Source organism: Talaromyces proteolyticus (assembly GCF_021365285.1).
Source record: "Talaromyces proteolyticus strain PMI_201 chromosome Unknown BGW36scaffold_13, whole genome shotgun sequence".
NCBI lineage: Eukaryota > Fungi > Ascomycota > Eurotiomycetes > Eurotiales > Trichocomaceae > Talaromyces > Talaromyces proteolyticus.
The window spans coordinates 779959-802486 of NW_025764289.1; the positions used below are offsets into that span (position 1 = coordinate 779959).

Sequence of the window (22528 nt, forward strand, 5' to 3'; positions counted from 1 at the left end):
ATGCAATGCCAACAAAGCGAGTGCAATCATGACACAATAGCCAGGTCTCATGCAAATAATTGACAGGAAGCTTATAATACGAAGCCAGTGTCGCTCAGTAGCCTATTCATCCCAGATCTTACTTGAAACTTCTGGAACATGATGGCCGGCGTCAAACCACCTGATTTGCGTATCTAGGTTGGGATGTGCGGGTGAGCCATTCCGGATGAGCAAATACCCCTCGTTTCTCAAATTGCGCTTATTTCAACACTGTCAGTATATTAATAATGTATTAATGTCTTAATCGACATGGCCAAAGCTATGCATTTTAGTCTTATATCATGGTAGTGATTTCTCATTACAACAGTAATCCTTTTTTGATATAAACGAAGTCCTTGGGCAAGGAGACCAGCAAATATTACATGTGCTGTCTTCTTGTTATTTAAGTAAATACAGTTTATACTTCAGTAAATATAATAAATTATAGCAGATAATACCATGGCCTGTTAAATATGATCATCCAATGTGGTTCATATTTTCCTATGAGACAGTTCGTGGTCTCGGTAGGAGAACTGGAATTTGTTGGGGGATGATTTCAGGATTTTTAATTATTGACTGAGACCCAATAATTCCCACCTAGAACAAGCTCATTTACGCGTAGTACAAAACTGCCAGTCATAATATTAGGCGTTCATTGAGAAAACTAATAGTCTGGACTCCTTTTGGTATTCAGATCCGTGTATACCTAAAATAGACGAACCTATGGTCGAAGATCTTACCCATTCCTAGATATCCTGGCGATCAAGGCACTCCTTTTGGTTAGAATTCCCACGGCTGAAACTCTCAGCGGAGGCCGACATCCGTATTCGTGGCACCGTAAATATATGTGAGTTAAACGGTTTTCAATCATTTAAAATTTGTCTGTGGGGTTTATTGCTGTCCCCGCAAGATGTCGGGTTACACGGTTGAAACTAGTGCGACGGATTACGGTCGATCCGGAGTTTCTAGTAGCTCTCTAGCTTTTGGAAAACAAGACTCATCACAATTTTTTCGGGCTCGGAGAACGGTTTCAGCCTTTTGCTCTTTCTTCTATTGCGCCCAATTTATCTGCGATGCACTTCGTACTCTGGTTTCACCGCTCTAATGCAGGAACAAAAACAAGACGAGTTACCCGAAACAGGTGCCCCTGATCGACTTACCCTGCATATGCATCCTCATCAATATAATTGATAGCGTCACAGTAATGATGAGCAAGTCGGAGGCGTGAGAGACTGAATGTTCTCTCAATACCTTCCTAGTGCAGAATACAGTTCGGAGATGAGCAATATCTAGCGTTCCAAGGTTTTTCTTATAGTTTATTTTCTTTTTCTTCTTTCGTTCTTGTTGGACACTCACTATTACCAATTGAGTCTTTCTGTAGCTATGTTTGCTGCAAAAAATTGTGCCCTTCTCAGCTATATAAGGGCCTCTCTCGCTCTTCATCCTTAACTTTCTATCATCATCTCCAGCAACTGATCTTCTATAAGTCTATTCACTTACTCGCTCAGCGAAAACTCATTTCGATTTCAGCGTAGTCTGCATATATTTTTCTAGCCATTCAAAATGAAGTTCATCGTGTCCCTTGCTCTGTTTGCTGGCGCCGTTGTTGCCCAGGTCGGCTCCAGTTCGATTGCTGCATCTCAATGCGACGCCAGCCACCTTCAGTGCTGTGACACTGTTGGCCCTACCACCAACTCTGCAGTTTCCAAGTTGTTGGCCCTTCTCAACATTCCTCTCGATGGCCTTACTGGAGAAATTGGTTTGGAATGTAAGCTCCAGCTTATACTCCTTTGCGGGGGTTTCCTGTGCTTTAAAAATGAAATTCGAGCTAACTGGTCATTTTAGGTGACCCTATCCTGTCTGTCACTGTTCCTCACTGTGAGGCCCAGCCAGTCTGCTGCGAAGGCAACAAGCATGTAAGTTTTGCAATCCCATCTTGACCATATGAGATGTCTAACAACATATAACAGGATGGATTGGTCAATGTTGACTGTGTTCCCGTTAACCTTGACTTGTAAAAAGTTCAGAAGTTGAAATGAACGCACAATGGAGCGCGTTTTAATCTAAGATGAGATATTGGGCCTGTTCAATCATTCAAAGGCCTAGAAAGACCTATTGATTCAAAAATTGCTCATTTTTTCCTCTATTCAATACGCGCTGGTCTACTTTCTTTTCTGGGATATCCCACTAGCTACATGCCTATCTTTGGCGTTAGATACCTTAATTCATTTCTCATACCAGAGCACACCTAGAACATTTTTAGCGCTTACTCTGGATTTTTCAAGCTAATGGTTAGATGTCGAAACCATGTTATCTCGTGTATGCTATCTACATGATCCATTGGACATATCTACAAGTGTTTCCTGGTAATTGCGAGAAGTCGCACTCGCATTTTAAGAATATGAGTTGGAGTTGCTCGATTCTAACTGTGTTTACAAAGAAAAGGAAATGCCGCATCTTATGCAATTTATCATTAGATTAGTCTCGTATAAGATAGATTCTTATAGATTTCAAATTATAGATTTTTGAAGCTAAGATATAGCAATGATGCATTATGAGTTTTCTCTTATAAACGATGGTTGTTACTTTTGATTAAAATGCCAATCATACTCGCTGGTCCCCTGACTTCGACATTGACCGATGGCGATCGCAACGAAATAGGGCAACACACATTGCATATCTTCTGTGATTCACTCATTGTGCAGCTTCGTCGCACTTTTGCGTAGTAGCAATGCCATCTTTAGGTTTTACACCCATACAAGCAGTATCGAAACTGTTCCAGCTCTACTAGCGGCTTCTGATCCTTCGATATGACGCTAGAGAATTTGACGGATGAAATAGAAGCTTATATTTGTAAGTTACCGTTCTTTAGATATCACCAATAGAGAAAAGCATGTCCAGTATGTATTTATATATGTTCTACTTTTGCGTTTTTAATAGCTTCAAAGCTTTCCCTTCAAAACACTTTTCGGATATTGGCAAGGTGATGTCGCCTCTGGCCTCAGTAAATTGGTAGCTTGGGCTTCCGCACGCCGTAGACTGGTTCGTCTTGACACAAACAAAATGGGGGTTCTCCGGAACCAGCAGATATTGGCAAACGTAAGCAAAAGTATGAAAAGACCATTTTATTTTGGAAATATTTCCTGCTGAATTCAACGCGTAGCTTTCTCAATGCACTAAAATCGGCTTTAATAAGACTGTCAATCTTATGATTCAGCAAATAAAGGAGGATAACTAGTTTGTTAACGCATGGTGAATATTGTTTCATTGGGGTCAAAATCATCGAATACACCGATTGACGGCGGCCCCATATAAAATAGAATACTTTATATGATTTTCAAAACATTCTTGGATAGGAAAGAAGTACTATATAATTCGCAGAAATAGATCTGGAATCTTTTACCGAACACTTTTACAAGATTGAGTTCGGGTGTTTACCAAAAAGCTTACGGTAATTAAGCCTTCAGGCCCTAGCACTAGGTCTAAGCTACTGATGTTACCACATTAGGTTACATCGAGGCGTGCATGAGAACTTCATTTTCGAGAATGAATTCCCAAATCGGAAAATGGTAAAACTAAACCCACCTTATGGGGAAAGTTCAGGTGTTTCTAGCCGATAGTACCGAAAGCGATTGTGTATATCAGCTCTGCAGGCTTACTTCTGGAATATCTTACGTGATTAATGCCCGGAACAAAAATCCTAAAAGGCTCTGTGGTCTGTATATTGATCAAAGGATAGACAAATAGCAATTTTGAACTAATCAAAAATTTCTATTCCACGATCTCAGCTAAGATATAATATGCATAGTCAACTGAATGCTCCTTAATCCTCATCGACCCTGTGAACGTGGCTGATTATTTGACAATTGGCGATAAGCCTTCATTTCAGGGTTACATGTACCATTTCGTGGCTTGAAGAACTAACGTATCCTTGTCAAGCTTTTTATGTATATACAGTACCAACACTATAAATATAATAACCACAGTGGTTTCTCATCTCTCGGTGTTTCTGATTATCATTTGCATTCTAAAGATGTTCGCTAAAGTTGTTATTCTACAGGCAATAGTCGCCGTCTCTGCTCTGGCAGCCCCTAGTGTCGGTCAACCCTTCACACTTCAATAATTCAATAGTTTCTTACTGTAAAGCAGAAAGAGATTCAGAATGGTGCCCCCCACCTGTTAGTTTCCAACCCTTCTAGTCAGCAAGTGACTTCGTCGGCGGCTTTTTCGAGTGGTGCTGGCAATAAGGACAACTCCAATATTTATGACGGAACAGGAAACGCCGGGAAGGATAACTATAGTGAGTGGTGCTTGATATATTGATTTTCTACCTTTTGCCATAGCACTAACAGCTTCATTCAGATTGCTACTACGGTGGTTGGAAGAACTTTCCTGCAAAGTCGGAATGGATTGAATTTGACGCCATGTGGAACTACTCCAAGAGTGCCATGTCAACATCGTGTTCTGACCTTGGTGTTGGATCGTGTTCAAATGGAGCGGGGGCGTTTGGCAGTGGTGATAGCTCCGAGCAAATTGGCTTGATCTGGAATGGCATTCAGCAGATTGCCGAGGCGTCGTTGGTTGATCATCGCTTCATTCTTGCGACCATCCTACAAGAAGTGAGTAAGACGATCCTATCTTTCGTTGAGCAATTCTTACTATTTATAGTCTTCTGGCTGCGTGAATGTCTGTGCATCGACAAATCCAGACCCTTCCCAGCCCGACAATCCTGGTTTGATGCAATCAGACGGTGGCTCGACTTTTGTTGGCAATTCAGCTAGTAGATCTGCCCAGCAGACGAGCATCACACAAATGATTATCGATGGAACTCAAGGAACATCTGACGGAGATGGTCTCGTGCAATGTATCAACCAATACGGCAATATCTACGAGGTAGGATAACCTTGCCTTCTGGAAACAAATTAAAACTAACCTCACCCCTTGTAGGCCGCACGATGCTACAATTCTGGCTCGGTCGACAGTTCTAATCTGAATAACGGCGAAGGAGCTACGGATTCATATGTCAACGATATTGCGAACAGGATGAGTGGGTGGCTATACGCCGACTCAAAGTATGGCAGCTGTTAATTTTCAGAACATTTCGATATAGTTTTGTCACATTACATATCAATCTGTCAGAATGGCCGCAGACGCTACCTATTGATGATTGAATTCTGAAAAGCTAAGATTGCTGACAAAATACGATGCAGCACGCAACATGAAAACGACGATTCTGGATATCACTAAATTGATCACAATTTTATAGTCATGTATCTATGGAGCCTTTTTAAACAAAGACATATATTTTGTTGACGTACCATATGCCTGCTTGCAGAATTTCCGTCCATCGCCTGGTTTGCCTAATCAGGTATATCGATTGAATCTAGAGACAGGTGCCGCGAGTGTCGTTGAGGACGGATATACCTTTCCAAACGGGGGAGATCCCGAGCTGAACCATGGCCTGACTAACTCATTATCTTACCAATGTTTTGCACATATATCAGTAAAGTGTTATATTGATATGGGAGTAGGATTCACTTTTTCCCCAGACGGGAAATAATATGCTTATGTGACCGACACAGGATCTGCGAAAGGCTTCGAGGGTAACAATCATACCCGACCAGCATCGATGTACGTGTATACCGTTTCCCTGGCTAATGATCCCTTTCTTGTCTTCTTGGAAGGAAATGACTGATTTGACGCACACTTTTAAAACTTACCGATTCGATATTTCGCAAACTATTGCATTTTTTATGCCCGGTATACCCGATGGTAAGTGAATTTTCTTTGCATCCCTCCTAACATCTTCGCATGTCGTTTTGTGCTCTGCCCCTCATTGGAGACATAATTTAACTTGTGTGTTGACGGCAATGGCGATCTTTTGGAATCAACTTCGACTCTCAAGGCAATGTATATGCCGGCTACGACGATGTTGTCCAAGTCTGGAACCCATCTGAATACCTCATTGACAAGATTTTCCTTAGAACTACGTCTGCTAGCTTCAATTTCGCTAGAGACGGAAAAATGATCATTTTGGCAGAAACTGAGTTGTATTATGCAACACTAGCGGCATGAGGAGTGTATATAGAAAGCGAGATGTCGGTGCTACTAGACATATAAATCGTGGAAAAAAGTTAATATGAAGCACAACGAGCACATAAATGGAATGTATAATCATAAATCATGAATTTGTCTCAACGAAATAAATTGTCGGTATGAGTTGCATTTAGTGCGATTTTGAATTCTTTATAAAACTCTTCTTGTTAAATGGTAAATTTTGTATTAGGAATAGCACCCCGATCTAATGCGGTCTATCTCCAAATTTTGAGCATCGGGACAGCGAAAACCTCCAACTCACATCATAATCTTCATACTATGTCGATTAACAACGTATCATTTCATTTAAGAGTACTTGCTAATTGCACTCAGGTAAGATTGTCCACTTTCAGTGAGTTGGCCGTTGTTTGTCGGTGGCCAAACATTTCCAAGTCCGTCGCCGTCGGTATAAGCGTAAGCATATACACGATCATCGCCCTCGAAGAGATCGACAATGTCATTGATGAATGAGTTGATCTCATTTTGATCGGTGCATGGAGTAAATTCATTCTGGTCTATTAGGACGCGTGCCACAGTTAGAACGACGGTTCGTTATATGACACTTCAAAGGACAAGGAAACCCACCATCGACACATGCGAATTCGGTGACCCAGATGGGTTTTTCGTATGTGTCCCAATAATGATCCTATTACAGCAGTTGGTCAGATATATAGGCATTTGATTTTGGTTACACCCGGAACGACATACCAAATCTTTGTTAACTCCATCCATACTATTCTTGTAAACATGGATTGCGGTAAAGTCCCAGTCACGGCTAATTTTGGATTCGAATAGAGTCAACCAGTCTTCATCAGCTTGCTCTGAAAAGATGTCAGTATCAAATAGGGTATATATTCATTAAGATTATCTCTAGGTCTGAAAGCTTACTGCACATCGCCGGGCTACCCAAAAGTGCATCCTTCTGGCCCCAAGGAGCAATCATGTCATTCCACACTTGAGCTCCTTTATCCTCAGCAATGCTTGATGAATCAGGAGGAGAGCAGTCCGGCTCGTTGAATCCTAGTAGGTATTTCGAGGTTGTTTGTAGGGTCTCGAACTTTTGATATCGTTGTGAGTCAAGCTCGCTGGCATCACCATCGCCCCACAGCATTGGCACGTATTCCGTGTTGTGACTGCTAGATTGCGCAGGATTCCAGTCGTACCACCATCCGAGATGAGGCTCCCACAAAGATACGGCATTTCCCCCAGCACTTCCTGCCTTTTTGCCATTAGGGGTTAAGGAGCTCCTGTTGTCGCGTTTGTAGAGAGTTTCTTTCATGCGCAAAATAATTAGAATACTTCAATTCCAAATAGTTATATCTAAGAAATACCTCTCTTAAATGAACTGTCCGCGCTGGCAAATGTGCCACTCAACAGAATGACGCCTGCGACCCATGCTTTAGATAACATGGTGGATGCGAAATACCAGTTTTGAGGCAACACTGGACCGAAGAACCAAAGAGAATTCTTTATTGATGAGATAGAAAAATTAAAAGATAATCACGAGCTTTCGAATTGTTTGAATTTTAAGTACCTGAATAACTTTACAATTATTGATCTAGAAACGCGCTAATATTGGGGGCTCTTCTTGCAAGTCAGGGTGTGATGGCTCTACGGATGACCGCACTTACCTGACTAGGAACCGCATTATCAAGGCTCCAAAAATCCAGAAACAGACAAAATGTTACAGTAAGAATTAATAATCGGGTTAATTAGCTTTCGCGGTACGCTGTTCTTATGATTAACATCGTGCCATATGTAGATACTTACGCGAAGATCATATCGACACCATATTCATTCATAAGTATAGTTAGACCTCGACTTTGATCGATCGAGTATCAGCCTAGAATCTACGACGAATTCCGCTGAGGTTGATCAATCCGTGGCATTGAAAATATAACCAATGATAGTCATCGCTGCGAGCTCAGCAGGAGATCCATTCTCCTAAACAAGCTAAGTCATAGGATGAATGGGGCTATTTGCCACTCCGGCACCGATGCACTAATTAAGTAGATCCAAAATATATTTGGGCTTCCGACGGGGAATTATGATTGTCTTCGATTATTTGTCACAGTTTAACTAATACAAGCACATTTCCAGTACCCCCAACATTACGCCAGTCCAATATAACTTCCGGCCACTGCAGAAAAGATAGATGAGTCAGACGCAGAAAAAATGAGGAGGCAATGACCGAAATTGTACCATCGACATCAGATGATACCAATATTTTTCATTGGAACTATGTATTACATTATCAGGTAAATTGATATACAAGAACTTCCAAAGATATTCCAGGTGAGAACATTCAAGTTTTTCGTTTTAGAGGCTTGAAGAGCTTCGGCTAGCACTATCTTCGTGATCCTTAAGGACATACCGACGCCGTCCATTCTGAACTCTATCCCACAACGACCCTTGGCCAGCCTTTCTTTCTTTCTCGTCTTCTCTTCGAAACCACTCCTCAGCAGTCTTAATTCTTTGTGGGTGAATTTTATCCATCAGTTTATAGTCACGCTGAATAACTCCGCGATTCCCACCGGAATGCTGCCACATAGTCCAGAATCCGGTGAAGTTGTCTCGAAATTTCATAGATCCTGGGTCATTGCGACTGACTCCATATCCCGTGGGCCTCTCAGCTGCGGCAGCTATTGGCCCGCTGGTCCAATACGTATCGAAATCCACATCAACGAATCTAGCCGGGTGTCCAGTAACTTTGGTGAAGGCGCGTGCCATTTCATGGTAATCCACATGCTCAATGGCTACCTCGAGGTCAAGACCATTAGCACGTTCGGGGTTGTCGAAAAGCCAGCGAACATAATGCCCGCAATCCTCTAGTGCTGCATGGGGAACTGCTCCTTTCTCTGTTAATGGGACTCTCCAGGTAAGAATATCAGTGCCACTTTCATCTTGTTCGATCTGTGGTGCCATGGGTGTCTTTTCTGAGAGCGTCATCTCCATGTAGGGCCCAGTCGTGAAGCTTGCGGCACCCATTTGAGGTATTCTTTCCCTTCCCTTGCTTTCTCTAACTTGAGAAAGAATCCACTCTCCAACTCGGCCTTTTCCGTCGTAGTGGCCTGTACGAAAAATTGGATTATACCCGGATTTTTTATACCCATAATCTAAATTCCCATATACGAAGAACTGTATACCTCCATTTTCCAAAGCCAGCTCAAAAGCACGTATAGCCCAGAAGGTTTCGGCTTTTTCGCCGACATTAAATCCATCAAGGTTGACAAAGGCTCGATCGCAGCCCTTGTATGCTTCTCGCAGTTGTGATTCGTTATCGAAGCTGCCCTCAAATAACTCGACATTTCCAAGGCTCAGAAGATACTGTGCTCGATCTGAGTCCGTTCTCCGCGTGAAGATGCGGCAAGTGTATTTTCCATCATGCACTAGCTCACGAACAATTGGTTGACCTTGAGCTCCTGTACCTCCGATGATGAGAACTTTGGGTTTAGTCTCGATTGCCATGTTGTGTGGCTAATAGGTTTCTTGAAAAACTTAGGAGATTAATTGATAGGTTAGAGGGTTTACTTATATGATTATACTGAGATAACAGTGAATTATATAGACGATCCAAAGACGAGAAACCACGTGGAAACCAGTGTTGAGTAATCAGAATTGAAGTTGTTCCGCCTCAGAAATCAGCAAACACTATGCAAGGATAACTAGTTTATAATCGTGATAGTCAGCTAATCATCAAAGTTAAATTAGTATTGCTGATACCACCGCCTTTCCTCTCAAATAGTGAACAAGATTTTTATATCGCGATTAGTGATCATTTAGATATTACCCATGAGTCTCAAGGGTGTGCCGATACGATAAGTTTAATTAGATCAGTCATCTCTTTAGTAACCTCGCATTTGAAAACGAATAATTTAGTAATCACTTTTGCAGGTGGAAAAATTAGCCACCAGATGTGTATCACTATTGCCTGTCGCAGGTTATACGCGTACGTTCGGCGTATGTGTATATTGACATGCATCGTGCGATGATTCCTACGTCTCTCTTTCAAACCTTTTAATCCCGACCAGTTTGGACAGCACAGATTGGTGTGGTTTCTTTGGGTGGTTCACTTTGCTTTTCTCGTTCCTTGTGAACAAAATAAAAACGCTTGCATCCAATATGAAGAAAATGGAACAGACGGATTCTTTATGAAATAAGCTCAGGATCTGCTAGCAAAGTATATTCTATCTTCAGTCTCCGGTACCGAGCATTTGCTGTGTTTAAAATGAGATGACCGTTCCATCTGTCCACTACGGTTTCTTCGTGAAACCGTCGAGGTACCTCTCACCGAGCCAGAGACAACGAGAGTCAATGCCCAAGATGTCACTCACTTTCCATACAAATGCTGCTGTTTGACTTGTCATTGTGGGGGAGAAACCTCAGGACTAGTGCCATTTAAGGAAATTCTAGTCCGAGCTCCGTATCCCGAATTCCGTCTCGCTGTTCTAAAGACTCCTCATACATTGCTCAATAGAACAAATACTACAGAGACCAGCACACGACCAGAATCCATCAGCAATCGATAGAGAATCATCCATACAAGGCATATTTCACTATGGCCTCACAATCTGCCACTTATTTGCGTCGGAACGGCAAGCCACAGTCCTGCGAGAGATGCCGGAAAATGAAAATTAAATGCGACCACGCAACACCGACATGCGGCCGTTGTCTCAAAAGAAATATGCCATGCTTGTATGACCCCGCTCCTTTGACGAAGAAATTCCGAGCGGCTTGCTTCGACCAAACAGAATCCGCAAAATCCCGGGTACCTAGTATAAAGAAATCCGCGACACCAACGATGTGAGCGAAGGCACCAGGCAGATTGTCGGATGTCCTAGTTTTAAGCATGCTAACGTTCTTTATAGTTTCGAGCCCCATTCGTCAAGTCTCCATTCCGATCGAAGTATTTTGCCAGATGAGGCTGTTGTGATTGACGCCCCGCAGGTTAAAAACGCCGGCTTTCTTGGTCCCATCAGCTACTACGCCTTAATGGGCGGAAACCAGGCTCCTCTAAATCAATTGAGTGGCACTCTTGCTGCAGGTGACCCTGTAGCTACTCACACGATTGATCCCAAGCGGCTGGAACTGGGCCTAGAGGTAGTCGAATTTCTTCGAAATAATGCGCCTCTAGTTCAAAACCTGGTGAAACATCTTCACTACATGGGACGGATGTATATCATGCCGGAGAAGCTTACAATATCTGCCTTAGAAAGGCTGTGGGACCTCATTGGTGATGAATACGCCTCGGCAGATGATTCCTACAGACTTCAAATTGTCATTCGCATATTCCGCAACTCTTATCAACCGATATCGTTGACCAAGTCATCGCGCATGGATGAGCTCTGCCATTTGATAAGTGGCGAGAATGTTCGTTGGGAGACCATAGGGAATATGCTTATCATGTCTAGTCTATCCCTTTTACATGTCCACCATAGGGATATTGAGTCTGTTCAGCCTGGGATTGGAGACAAACAAGACCTTCTCACACGGTTCCATAAGGTTATTGATAGTCTGTCTTCGTTGACCAATGCATCACCCATATTAAACGAACTTGTCGTTTCCTACAAGTTCAACCGAATTCTTCTTCTCCTGCAGCGGTTTGGAGACTCCAGTATGGAACTCACATATCTGTCTCTATGCAAATGACACGTTGCTAACGCGGGAAACCGCAGGTCAATACTTGTACTCCTCTTTCGTGGAGCTCACATCCTGTATTTATGCCGCTGGTATTCATCGAGACCTTCCGTTTAATGGTGAATATCCTGGTTTTCTGCATCAATGGCGTCGGCGGTGTTTTTCTTTAGTTTATTCTTTTGATAAAACATTTGCCACTGTTCTTGGTCGACCACCGCAGATGAATCGACATTACTGTATATTGGAGCCGCCACTAGATATTGATGATGGCGTATTTGGTTTAGATGCAGAGGACCAGATACGCTGTCTCGACCAGAATGGATGGAATACCGACGGAAAAAGGCGTTCTACGACCTTCATACGTCTCCGATTTCTTCTTTCGTCCCTCCGCGAGGAAATCCTAGAACTCCATCTTGGAGTGAATAAATTCGATGTGGCTAGTAAAGCTCAGTGCGTTCCTTATAGAGATTCGGCTGTGATATCTGCTTGATAAAGCTAACATGGGTTTAGACTTGTACTAAAAAGGCTTCAATCCAACTGGCAGGCCTGCCCCAACAATATGAAATACTCCTCTGACATGTGGCAGAGTTCCATGTCTTGCCAATACATACTACCCCTTCTTTGGTTTTATATCGATTATCAATACTCGACGTTCCTAATCTATCGACTTACCTCGCCTGACCCTTTTCGCGGCAGCTCAGCGCAGATTTTACAGGTAGCAAGGAACATTTTATCTACCATCTTGGTGATCAATGATGAGCGTGATCGTGCTAGAGAAATTCGAAGCGACTTTACTTCAGTTGTACGTCTGGCTCTCGTAGTATGTTCTAGGATTAAGATAGCTGATTTCAAACTCTTTATAGTTCCTCCCATACGGCCTTCCTTGTGTTGAGGTCCTCACAATGGAATTACTCCATCGCCCTTCTCTATCAACACACAACTCTGAGTATCGTTTTCCTAGGGCCGAGATCATCAGGGATCTTACTGTCTATGTTTCTTGCTTAGGCTGGGTTGCTCGACCGGGGGGCGGGAATTTCGAATTTTGCAAGGAAGTAAAGGCGAAACTCACCCGTATCTTGGATCAAATCATTGATCCAATGTCCAACACTGTTTCAACTTATACAAGAGAGACCAAACTCCCTACCGATACCCTTCCTACTGTGAACCAGGAGGTTATGGATCAGATTAATAGTTGGAATCATTTATTTGATTGGGATGCAGGGTTGCATTGGGACTCTGGATTAGATTTGCTATGTGGGCCGGTGCTTTAGAATTTTTCATTGTTCTGTTTTGATACCACCACCCATTGTAAATTTGATCGTCAATTTCTTCTGTAATCACATCAACAGCTCAGCAGAAGTAACGCTCGGTTTATATGAATTTTTTTGCCCATCACACTAAGACGGAGAGTGCCGTATCGGCTAAATACTGAGTACGCTCGAAATTGCCTGAGAAATTGCCTCTGGACTTTCCAAGGGAATCAAATGCTTCAACCCTTTCAATACAGTAAAGGAAACAATAAATCCCTTTTTAGTAAGAGACTGTACAACCTCCTTCTCCACTCGGTCCTTCTGCTCCACGACATCGAGTTCTCCAGCAAGAACTTGAATCTTCACCTTTTTCGCAAGAGGACGTGAGGCAAGACTATCCAAGATCGGGGAAATATCCTCCCGCATTCCATGCAAAATCCACCCATCTTTTGCTAGAGTACTGCCCGCCAGGCTATCTCTGACGATGATGGAAATGTCATCATCGGTTAGATGCTCAGCACTGGACAGAACATTTTGAGCAATCCATCGGACAGACTCTTCTGTATTGTACGCCCCACGCTGCTGCTCACTCATGTCTGGAGGAAGAATGAGAGGGGTTGGCGGGGCCGGAGCAACTAGCACGAGACCCTTCACGAGTCCTAGGAGGTCTGCTGAAAGACAGTTCAGAGTCGCCAGTACAACTTTTCCGCCCATCGAATGACCGATAATAACGAAACCGTTATATATGAGCGCAGAATGACTTGTATCACGGTGTAGTTGGGTCAAAGTTGATGCGATATCAGAAGCCAGAGGGGTGACTGAGTAGTCTTCTGCTGTTGCGGCACCACCAGTTGGCCCTTTTGACTGTCCCCATCCACGGAAATCAATAGTCATAATAGGGTAATCCGCATTCAGAGAGGTGCCGGAGTTTGGTGAAGTCAACTTGTACCATGTTGCACTTGAACCGCCCCAATAGTGAAGGAAAACGAGAAGGGGCGATTTGACATGTTCGTTTCGTGTAGATGGCCTGGATATATTGACATGAATTTCTGTCTCCGGAGATGTTTTGAAGATGTTTGATTCCATAACTTGTCTATTAGCTGATTTTGATCAAGAATAGGACAGAGTAATGTCAAGCCAATATTGAGTATGAAGATTGAGGCAGGATTTTCAACCACGTAGTTTGATATTTGAGGATGATACTGCCTCATCCTGCGGGAAAAGCCAGCCTATTTATAGATTTTCTGCTTCAATCAATTTCGCTCCAGGAAGTATCTGGAAGGAATATTTCCATGATGTTGGTGCATTTCTGATATACCCAGTTCATTTCGATGACTAGGCGCGCTGTCGTATGCCGCATTTGGAAGGCGTTTCACGTGAATTATATCACACTTGATTGGCCCACCAAAGATAATATATCTTCTGACGAATCACAGGAGGCACTCGCCTCCAGCCTTATCCATGTACAGTTAGCCTGATGTCCGGTAGGTGACTAATGAAAGGCACTAGCTACGGTGCAAACACTGCAAATTACATACAGAATTAACATTCGCGAGGTCTGACTCGACACACCCAAACTGATCGGACATACAGGGGCTGCTTCTCCACAGTACAGTATACTTTGCCTGAGCTAACTTCTATTAATGAGCTTTTTACCAGGTCTAGAACAATGCCTCAGACTTTCGCCACTGATAATCTAACTCCTCACTCGCGAACTCAGCGCTCTGCAGCCCGCACAGGAGTTCGATCGCATACAGCGCCGCGTCGAAACAGCTGGTAAGGCCACCAGACGAGACGATTCGCACACCGTTATCCAACAAGCCTGCATCGACAAATCGATGGCGCGAAACCTCAGTTCTCCCATGTTTTGCAGCAGCCTGTTCGAGCTGTGGTAGTCTTGTGAAATGCGTGGTGGCACGACGTCCAGCCAGAAGACCGGCAGTAGCGAGGAAGAACGAACCGCTGCATATAGATAACATGATTCGCTGACGTGTCTTTGTTTGAGTTGCCGGCAACGAGCAGAATTGCTTGATAATGTTGATGACAGAGTTATCGGGGGATTCACACATTGCCTTTGTTGTTTTATAGCTTGCGCCAGGGGCAACTAGGATGTCGTACTGTGGCAGAGATTCCAGCGCCTGCTCAAAGCTGATGTTTCGCTTGATTATAACGCCCTGCTCGGTAAGGATCTCTTCGGTGGGTGCAGCAACTTCGATGGAGATCAAACGATCTTCAGTGCCGTGTTCGTAGGCGTGGTAGAGGGTCTCCAACGGCCCGGAAAAGTCGACCAGGTCCATCTGGCCGAACACCAGAATACATGCTCGAACGGGGTTTTCTTGTAGCATTGTCGGTTCTAGGTTTGGATTCAAATGCGGTCATATAATCGAGAAGCCGGAGATCGAGGTGTTGCTCAGTCAATAAAGTAGCATCAATTGACTACTGAACACTTTCCCTGCTCTTTTATTCCCTCTTCCTGTATGTGGTTATGCGAAGATGGATGTAGAGCAGGGCCTTCGAAAATGGTTGTAATACATTACTCTATCGTTGTGCTCGTAGGGGGTTAGGGCGGGGTTTCGCGGTGCGAAATGCCCAAAGAAGCAATTTCCTGTGCCGTTCCCCCTTTCAGATATCGTCTGTATTATATCAGCATCGTGAATGCTAAGATAGTTAACTTAGATCAATCGTTATGAGTGGCGTTTCTTTTTCAAGCCTCAACAACACCCCACACTGTTGCCGCTTCCCATTGGGCCCGCTAGCATGATGACATTCCGGACAGTGCGTGTGCCACCAAAATGTCTCGGGTTCCTGTGAATGAACACATAGTTCTTCATAGCATGGAGCTTTCTCCCATCTAGAACCAACCACGACGCTCGCGTGCAATGTATACAGGGCCTGTATTCCATGATGGATCCACCGTGTCAAACATGCCGATCCCGCCGCAAAGCAGTATGTCGCTGCCAGCTCGTATGCCGCGTGTACTATGTAGTCTTGACTAACATATTGATAGTGTGACAGAAGCAGACCAAAATGTCAGACCTGCATCAAGGCCAATCGTCAATGTGGCGGATACTCATCGCGGCGAAACAAGGTGTTCGTCAACATCGATTCACACAGTATCAAGGCACCCAAGAAACCAATCATTGGCAAAGCCATCACACTAGCGAAGCAGAATAGAGAGAGCAGCACTCATGCCTACAGTCACGCTAGTTTTCATTGCACATCTCTACACATTCTTGACTTACCGGCCGTGGATTTCCAGAGTCACTTCACTACCTTATGGACGCAGTTCAATGAGAAATATGGCCGGACATCAGACGTCTGGAGTGCAGGTCTGATGAAACTCGGCCTTCAAAACCAGGCGCTTGATCTAGCTCTCATTTCACTGGCTACGATGCGGCTGTCGATATCTGAGCGTCGAGGCACATATCTAGTCTTCAGCCTTTCGGCGTATAGCGTCAGCCTGCGAATATTCCGCCAGCTCTTGCAAGATTCTAGGCAGAAACGTTACCCTTCAAATCTTGTCGTCACTTCATTGATTTTCACTCTTTTTGAAGGCTCCCAGCAAACGCCTACACGTATTTATAAATCCGGATGGGCTGGACATCTCAAGGGGACCCTGGCATTGATGCAGGGTCAATCACCGGAATCATTTCAGGAAGAGGGTCTTCTCGCCGCATTCAAGAGGATTCGTGAAATGGCGGTATGAATATACATTCTCGTCTTCGTGTCTGTTTGCAGGCACTAATTATTTGCCACCAGGTTCACTTTTCATTATCAACCCGACAGACAACATTCTTAGCCCAGCCAGAGTGGTTAGAGCTACCATGGAGGAACCGCACCAAAACACCACGCGACTACCTATATGATATCGCCACTAATTTAACTGCTATATATGCATTTCTTCCACGTTTGGATTTTGAGAAACGCCTCATTGATTCCAGAGAAGCGCTGAAGTTCCAGACTCTCTGCTGCCAGCTTTACTCTGAGTTGATACAATGGCAAGAAATACATCTTGGATTAGAGTCTCACTGCTTGCAGGTCACGAGAAATAATACATGTCGCGGAATTGGCAATTTATCCTGCTTTCCATCCCCATCCCTCTTCCAATCGGAAGAATTATCTTTTCTTATAGCTGAACTGCTAGCCCTGTTACTGCTTCTGACCCTTGCAGAGCATCAAATAACCCAAAGTATGCAATCAGCAACCCCGCAAGGGCTTAAGGGGCACGATGCGATTCGACTAGAAGAATTATCGCAGCAATCAGAACATCTTCAACAAAATCTGCGTGCAGTTTTATGTCTACCATGCTTTGGTCAGGCCGTTTCAGATCTTCCGGGCCTGACCGAGGGTCGATGCCGCTCCTTACTTCCAACATGGGCTCTAGCTCAGTGCTCTGCTGTTTCTGAACATGAACAGATCGGCTGGTGGGACACACTGGCTCTCCGCCTATTGTATGGGCTGAGCTAAATGAGGGGACGATTAGACGTGCCTACCTGATAATTCGCCATTGGTCATACCAGAAATGAATATCTATAAGGTATATATAACAAATCATAACGCTAATGTCCGATGCTAATGTCACAAGATTCTTGATATTTTCTTCGTTCAGTCCAACTTCAAAAGCATACCCATAGCTTTGACCAATAAGTAATTCTCCACCAACTTCTAGTTTCCATTTCCATGAGCTGGGTCGCTGGGCAACTCGAATCGTTCGGCATCTGGGCCAGCCCCCTTTTCATAGACGGGAACACTCTGAACAGGAACACCCTGATTAAAGTCCTGTGGCGCTTCGACATATGAATAGTCATGCGCGGGTCTAGAATTACCTCCGATCGTTCCGTTTGCTCTATTCCCATGGCGTCGTCGCACGAAGAAAAATGCCACGGCGAAGATCGCAATTACTCCAACACCAACACCAACACCAATTCCAGCCTTTGCGCCGTCTGACAGACCTGAAGAAGCGGATGACGAAGGAGTTGAAGATGATGTCGTCGTTTGGGTAGATGTGTGAGAGTGTGTGGTCGTCGGATTGGATGTTGCCGAGGCGGTTGATATGCTCGCCACGGTCGATGTTTGTGCCGCAAGCGTTTGAGCGATAGTGACTGCAGCAGGGGTATCGCAACAACTGTTATCTTTCCCGCAGCACCATGTTGTTGAGTTTGCCGTTCCATCGCAAGGAGTCACTTGAACGAAACCAGTAGAAGACCCGTTCTTTGGATTCTAATACAAACAGTCAGTCGCGCCAGACATTGCCAATATATGGAAGTGAAATTTTCTTGCTTAGAACGTACGGTTTGCTCTGTGCAGATATTCAAACAACCACCATTCTTCCAGTCTGTAGTTGTACACGAATCCCGAAAATATCCAATGTTCATTACAGTCGTGCCGTTCTCGTCCGTACTCTTCCAGTCGTTCTCACAAAGTCCGTTCTCTAGACATTTATCTGCCGTGAATCCATCGCTAGTTCTAAAACCACCGGAAGGTATGGTTCGATTGGTGCCACAGCACATACTTGTTGCGCCACTGTAGGAAACGCATGGTTGATAAGATTGGTCGTCCTCGCTGTATTGATTAGGATAGTAGCAGACAGCCGACGCCAGGGAGGTTAGGCACAAAAGAGACGAGATTCTCAGTAAGAGAGAATCGGGACGCCTGAACGGACTCATGGTCACTGTGGTACTATTGTTCTTATGACCATTATCCAATGTAAAGGTAGGCGGTGAGGAATGGTGAGTAGAGGCTCAGGAAAGAGATGTGTGAGAAGTTAGGAAAATCGCCCGGCAGAAGTTGGTTCGCGATCAGCGCGTTTTCTCCCCGGCTGAACTCTTCGGCCAGGAACGATACCTCCAGGTAGCGGGCTGTGTCAGTGTCTACCAAGTACTACTAAGAATTTAGGGCCGCAGTAGTGTTATTATTCTAGCGAAGAACTGAGCCTTGCAAACATCCATGTATGTTGGTAGTAACCCAATGATGTGAAACATATGAGAACTAGTGGTGGAAGACTCCTGATCATAGACCAACCGCCGGAGCATATTCTTCTATTTATGGATCTTTAATTAGAGCATGCAATTTGATGTGGGTCAGGAAAGGTCAAATCACCCGAAACAGAAAGGATCTGTTGACTCACAACAATGACGATGTCATTCTAACAATCTGTTGGCCCTGCAGAGCGGCTGAAAATGACTAACGATAAGAGCGGCGGTAGACATGCATGCCTTGAAGAAAACCTGCGACCTAAAAACGGATACAGAGCGGAATGTTATTGCTCGCAACCTAGTTCTTGTCTTATTAATATATTCTTGGAGTCAAAACTTCATTTGGTATGGATGATCCTACATTTATTCGTCAAATTACTACTACCACCTCCGATCGGTCAAACAATCTTGAAAAACCTAATATCGATACATTATTGTTGTTTTCCGACCATCCTACGTAGATAGAATGGTATAACTACGCGCGACTAAACGCTATTTATGAAGCAAATGGTTCAAATCAAAAAATCCTCCGATGCGACAATCAAATATGATAGGGTCTCGGTGAAGCGCCGACATTATGTTCATGCACAGTATACAATTATACTCCCGATTGGTCACCCTCTTCTACCCCTCCCCATGCAGATCCTCAGTTGAAGGAGGTGTCATAGGTCCAGGCTGGAACATCTTCCGGGACATAGTAGAAGAGTGTTCTTTTGACTCCATACATACTGTCATCACTCTAGTGTTGAGCAACACCCCAGTAAGTGGTACTTGCAAATATATCTAATTTCTGAATCGCTTTGGAGACCGGTTGTATAGCTCCCTTCAATGCGACGCCGACGTAGCTGCCGCTACCACCATCATCACTCAGTCCTGCGATTCAAACTCTGTTGTCTTGTAACACAAAGCTATTTGTTACCTTGTCATAGGATATGATAAAAGGACCCCTTCCGAATGAATCGGATATGTTGGTGAACCATTCCTTCTCTTCAATATGTTGATACAGCAATAGCTGTGTCGTCTGTGATCCAGTAGTGGACCGTCCGAGTATAACCATTCTGATATACTAGTGACACGCACTCACCCGAATGTACCTTCAGCAGGGGTGACGGAATATCAAAACCGTGGAGCAGTTGGAGCAGGAGGAAGATTAGACAACTTCAGGATATTCGCCGGTGATACCTCCATTAGCGAAGGTTCAGAGCTCGCGTTCAGATACAAGCTTTCAACAGTTCCCTCCAGGATGACATATCCAGGTATTCTTACAGAAACATGAAGACCAGGATTCGTGGCAGCACTTTCCACATCCGCTACCGATGATACAACAACAAAACGATGCCCAAAAGATGCAATCTCCTCAGGCCCGAAAACTAGAGACGTTGCCTCATTCCAAGACTCAACACCTTTCCAGTCATCATCTACGCAGGCAGCTGTGCACACTGACCATTCGTAGTTGCCCTTGTAATGGACTGGGTAGTAGTCCAAACTGTCACTGGGCCTCTTCTAACAAGTTCCAGGCTTTGAACGAAATGATGGGGTTAAATGGGCTAACAACCATATTTGGACCGAGCACACTTAATCGTCTCACTTGAGTATGTCCCACATTCAGTCCAACATGTGAGTCGACGAAGCGGCCCTCCTGCAAGGCGTCTTCGGGTGTCTTTCCTGTGGAAATGTTGTTCGCCTCGAGTGTAATATAATCCACCCACCTTGACGGTATAGTCATGCAAGCCATTCGTGATATTTAATAATAGGACAAGATCGTCTTCGTATTCAACCCGGCATGGTCACGTTAAGACCGGAGCCAGCGGAAACCGTCAATATAGCTGAAGCGGCGATGGAGGAGCCTTTCGTTAGCAACTGCTCTCCAGCAATACTGCGGTTTGAAGCGGTGCTACTTTGTGGCCAAGCTGATTGATCGGGGTGCGATATCTCAAATCAACATCCCCTATGTGGTAATTGCCATTTTCATTTCCCTTATCAAATAAGACCAAGAATAGTGTAGTAAAGTCCGAATCGATATTTGGCCATGACGATATCAATACATTCGACTCGTCATCCAGTTCGGCATTAAAATTAGCAATGCTGAATGACAGCGCAGCTACTGCTCCAATGCTGCAGACCTACAAGACTGATAGAGATAAAAACATTGTTCTATCCGTCTTTGACTTCCAAACATCAACTTAATGTAATCAACCAAAGTTGGGCAGTGATCATCTATTTATGATTCGATTATCTGTTAAACGCTAAGCCTCATCTCAGTCAAGTGATGGAAGCTTGCTTGATAAGTAGACTAAAAACGTGAAGCTGTTGGTTGGAGAAAGAAATTTGAAAGCCTCCAGAAGTGTTAAAAGGGCCGGAGGCGGTTATCCGTGCAGCGGCTACATTGCAACGATTTGAATTTTTCCATGGCTCCTTTCTGCCTAGAACGTTGTTACGGTCATTCTCAAGAGAAGGACTAGATAATTAAGGCGTAATACTGCGGATAATCCGTCCCTTTCATCCCTTGAACGATCAATTCGGTTAAATTAAACGGTACACCGATGGCCATGCTCGTAAAGCGTTACAACACTCGGTGACAAGTACGTAAAAATTTGAGATCACGGCATCGCAACCGGCTTCCTAGCCATAAGGGTCAGTTGACATTCAGGTTAATATCCAGCGAGCAACATGTTGATCCCTATACGCCGCAACCACCCCAGATGATCTTTGCTTCGCACAGGAATAATGCCTTAGCAAGGAATTCAGATATTATGAGTTAGTTTAAGATTATATGCTTACTACTGAGTCTGCCTTTCCCATCTCACCTCACCGTAACAGCTTGGGTGTCACTGGAGCTGTCACCATTACGAAATCGGGATCTGAACATCCCTCCATATCGTCCACGTTGGCCAAAAACCACCTGACCTTCGGAGGAAAAGATGAAATCCTAGAACTGTGAGTATCGACTTTGAATTTCATCACCTGAACTTCTTGCAAGAATTGAATTTCTTCCCAGCATGTAGCGTAGTTAGCATGTCCGTGCTCGCATCGCACGAAGGGTTCACCTGATATCAACCACACGTGCTTAGTTGATAACCGACAGACAGAACCTATCTCAGTACTGCCTGAACGTCTTAAAGAGCATGTACGCTAAGGACTGTAATTGCCATGAAATCACATTCCTCTGGTAATCGACCGCAAGGAAACTCTAAATTTATTGCCCGGTCGCCGACAATCACATCCCCGATCCCAGAGCTAAATAGACAACGAATCTGACCTGAAAGAGGTGTGCAACCAAGGCTATCTGTATGGGCCTTTTTTTACTTGAGCTCCGCGAGTGAAAAATCCATGAAAATATCCATAAACCCATAACTATAGATGCCGAACCGAGGTGGTGCGTGGCAGGAAATCTGGAAAAATTGACCGCAAATTCCATTATCAAATCACGAACTTTGAACTTTCCCCAGTGAAACTTTCTAAGATCGGTTCTCTATTTTTCTTGAGAATGTTCAGCGATGAGGATGCGCTATCAGCACTGGGATTAACCAAAGAAAGAGGCATTCCCGCACT

The 22528-nt window shown here is 44.2% G+C and overlaps 10 protein-coding genes across 10 annotated transcripts; 4 read left to right on the top strand and 6 right to left on the bottom strand.

Annotated features, from left to right (window-relative positions):
* The first annotated feature begins 1484 nt into the window (after window positions 1-1484).
* Window positions 1485-2444, top strand: BGW36DRAFT_465599 (fungal hydrophobin-domain-containing protein). Its single transcript, XM_046222309.1, has 3 exons — window positions 1485-1786; window positions 1864-1934; window positions 1989-2444. The coding sequence occupies exons 1-3, from the start codon at window positions 1582-1584 to the stop codon at window positions 2034-2036; spliced, it is 324 nt and encodes a 107-aa protein (XP_046066919.1). The 5' UTR covers window positions 1485-1581; the 3' UTR covers window positions 2037-2444.
* A 1607-nt stretch (window positions 2445-4051) lies between these two features.
* BGW36DRAFT_401098 (uncharacterized protein) lies at window positions 4052-5106 on the top strand (the record flags this gene model as incomplete). The annotated part of the gene is made up of 5 exons (XM_046218707.1): window positions 4052-4114; window positions 4168-4318; window positions 4381-4637; window positions 4687-4911; window positions 4966-5106. 5 exons carry the CDS (start codon window positions 4052-4054, stop codon window positions 5104-5106), a joined length of 837 nt encoding a protein of 278 aa, XP_046066920.1.
* Window positions 5107-6420: 1314 nt separating this feature from the next.
* Window positions 6421-7393, bottom strand: BGW36DRAFT_306167 (uncharacterized protein; the record flags this gene model as incomplete). The annotated part of the gene is made up of 4 exons (XM_046212126.1): window positions 6421-6629; window positions 6700-6760; window positions 6823-6935; window positions 7003-7393. The coding sequence occupies 4 exons, from the start codon at window positions 7391-7393 to the stop codon at window positions 6421-6423; spliced, it is 774 nt and encodes a 257-aa protein (XP_046066921.1).
* Window positions 7394-8304: 911 nt separating this feature from the next.
* Window positions 8305-9613, bottom strand: BGW36DRAFT_389228 (uncharacterized protein). The gene has a single exon (XM_046217316.1). It carries the CDS (start codon window positions 9580-9582, stop codon window positions 8434-8436), a length of 1149 nt encoding a protein of 382 aa, XP_046066922.1. The 5' UTR covers window positions 9583-9613; the 3' UTR covers window positions 8305-8433.
* A 789-nt stretch (window positions 9614-10402) lies between these two features.
* Window positions 10403-13166, top strand: BGW36DRAFT_328638 (uncharacterized protein). The gene is made up of 5 exons (XM_046212776.1): window positions 10403-10917; window positions 10983-11728; window positions 11790-12201; window positions 12262-12553; window positions 12615-13166. Exons 1-5 carry the CDS (start codon window positions 10673-10675, stop codon window positions 13020-13022), a joined length of 2103 nt encoding a protein of 700 aa, XP_046066923.1. The 5' UTR covers window positions 10403-10672; the 3' UTR covers window positions 13023-13166.
* Window positions 13167-13168: 2 nt separating this feature from the next.
* BGW36DRAFT_389230 (putative alpha/beta hydrolase) lies at window positions 13169-14313 on the bottom strand. The gene has a single exon (XM_046217317.1). It carries the CDS (start codon window positions 14085-14087, stop codon window positions 13173-13175), a length of 915 nt encoding a protein of 304 aa, XP_046066924.1. The 5' UTR covers window positions 14088-14313; the 3' UTR covers window positions 13169-13172.
* A 29-nt stretch (window positions 14314-14342) lies between these two features.
* BGW36DRAFT_389231 (ThiJ/PfpI family protein) lies at window positions 14343-15695 on the bottom strand. Its single transcript, XM_046217318.1, has one exon. It carries the CDS (start codon window positions 15344-15346, stop codon window positions 14663-14665), a length of 684 nt encoding a protein of 227 aa, XP_046066925.1. The 5' UTR covers window positions 15347-15695; the 3' UTR covers window positions 14343-14662.
* Window positions 15696-15734: 39 nt separating this feature from the next.
* On the top strand, window positions 15735-16749 carry BGW36DRAFT_59134 (uncharacterized protein). Its single transcript, XM_046222454.1, has 2 exons — window positions 15735-15947; window positions 16009-16749. Exons 1-2 carry the CDS (start codon window positions 15903-15905, stop codon window positions 16705-16707), a joined length of 744 nt encoding a protein of 247 aa, XP_046066926.1. The 5' UTR covers window positions 15735-15902; the 3' UTR covers window positions 16708-16749.
* A 917-nt stretch (window positions 16750-17666) lies between these two features.
* BGW36DRAFT_364297 (uncharacterized protein) lies at window positions 17667-18539 on the bottom strand (the record flags this gene model as incomplete). The annotated part of the gene is made up of 3 exons (XM_046214543.1): window positions 17667-18221; window positions 18293-18467; window positions 18514-18539. 3 exons carry the CDS (start codon window positions 18537-18539, stop codon window positions 17667-17669), a joined length of 756 nt encoding a protein of 251 aa, XP_046066927.1.
* Window positions 18540-20092: 1553 nt separating this feature from the next.
* BGW36DRAFT_432522 (uncharacterized protein) lies at window positions 20093-20711 on the bottom strand (the record flags this gene model as incomplete). The annotated part of the gene is made up of 2 exons (XM_046221145.1): window positions 20093-20479; window positions 20565-20711. The coding sequence occupies 2 exons, from the start codon at window positions 20709-20711 to the stop codon at window positions 20093-20095; spliced, it is 534 nt and encodes a 177-aa protein (XP_046066928.1).
* Window positions 20712-22528: the final 1817 nt, after the last annotated feature.

Bases quoted from the DNA above. Each gene is read 5' to 3' on its own strand.
- BGW36DRAFT_389228 (XM_046217316.1), bottom strand. From the start codon at position 9,582: ATGGCAATCGAGACTAAACCCAAAGTTCTCATCATCGGAGGTACAGGA.
- BGW36DRAFT_389230 (XM_046217317.1), bottom strand. From the start codon at position 14,087: ATGGAATCAAACATCTTCAAAACATCTCCGGAGACAGAAATTCATGTC.
- BGW36DRAFT_465599 (XM_046222309.1), top strand. From the start codon at position 1,582: ATGAAGTTCATCGTGTCCCTTGCTCTGTTTGCTGGCGCCGTTGTTGCC. The intron at 1,787-1,863 runs GTAAGCTCCAGC...TGGTCATTTTAG, and splicing joins TGGAGAAATTGGTTTGGAAT to GTGACCCTATCCTGTCTGTC. The intron at 1,935-1,988 runs GTAAGTTTTGCA...AACATATAACAG, and splicing joins GCTGCGAAGGCAACAAGCAT to GATGGATTGGTCAATGTTGA.
- BGW36DRAFT_389231 (XM_046217318.1), bottom strand. From the start codon at position 15,346: ATGCTACAAGAAAACCCCGTTCGAGCATGTATTCTGGTGTTCGGCCAG.
- BGW36DRAFT_59134 (XM_046222454.1), top strand. From the start codon at position 15,903: ATGATGGATCCACCGTGTCAAACATGCCGATCCCGCCGCAAAGCA. The intron at 15,948-16,008 runs GTATGTCGCTGC...ACATATTGATAG, and splicing joins GCCGATCCCGCCGCAAAGCA to TGTGACAGAAGCAGACCAAA.
- BGW36DRAFT_328638 (XM_046212776.1), top strand. From the start codon at position 10,673: ATGGCCTCACAATCTGCCACTTATTTGCGTCGGAACGGCAAGCCACAG. The intron at 10,918-10,982 runs GTGAGCGAAGGC...CGTTCTTTATAG, and splicing joins AAATCCGCGACACCAACGAT to TTTCGAGCCCCATTCGTCAA. The intron at 12,554-12,614 runs GTACGTCTGGCT...AACTCTTTATAG, and splicing joins GAAGCGACTTTACTTCAGTT to TTCCTCCCATACGGCCTTCC.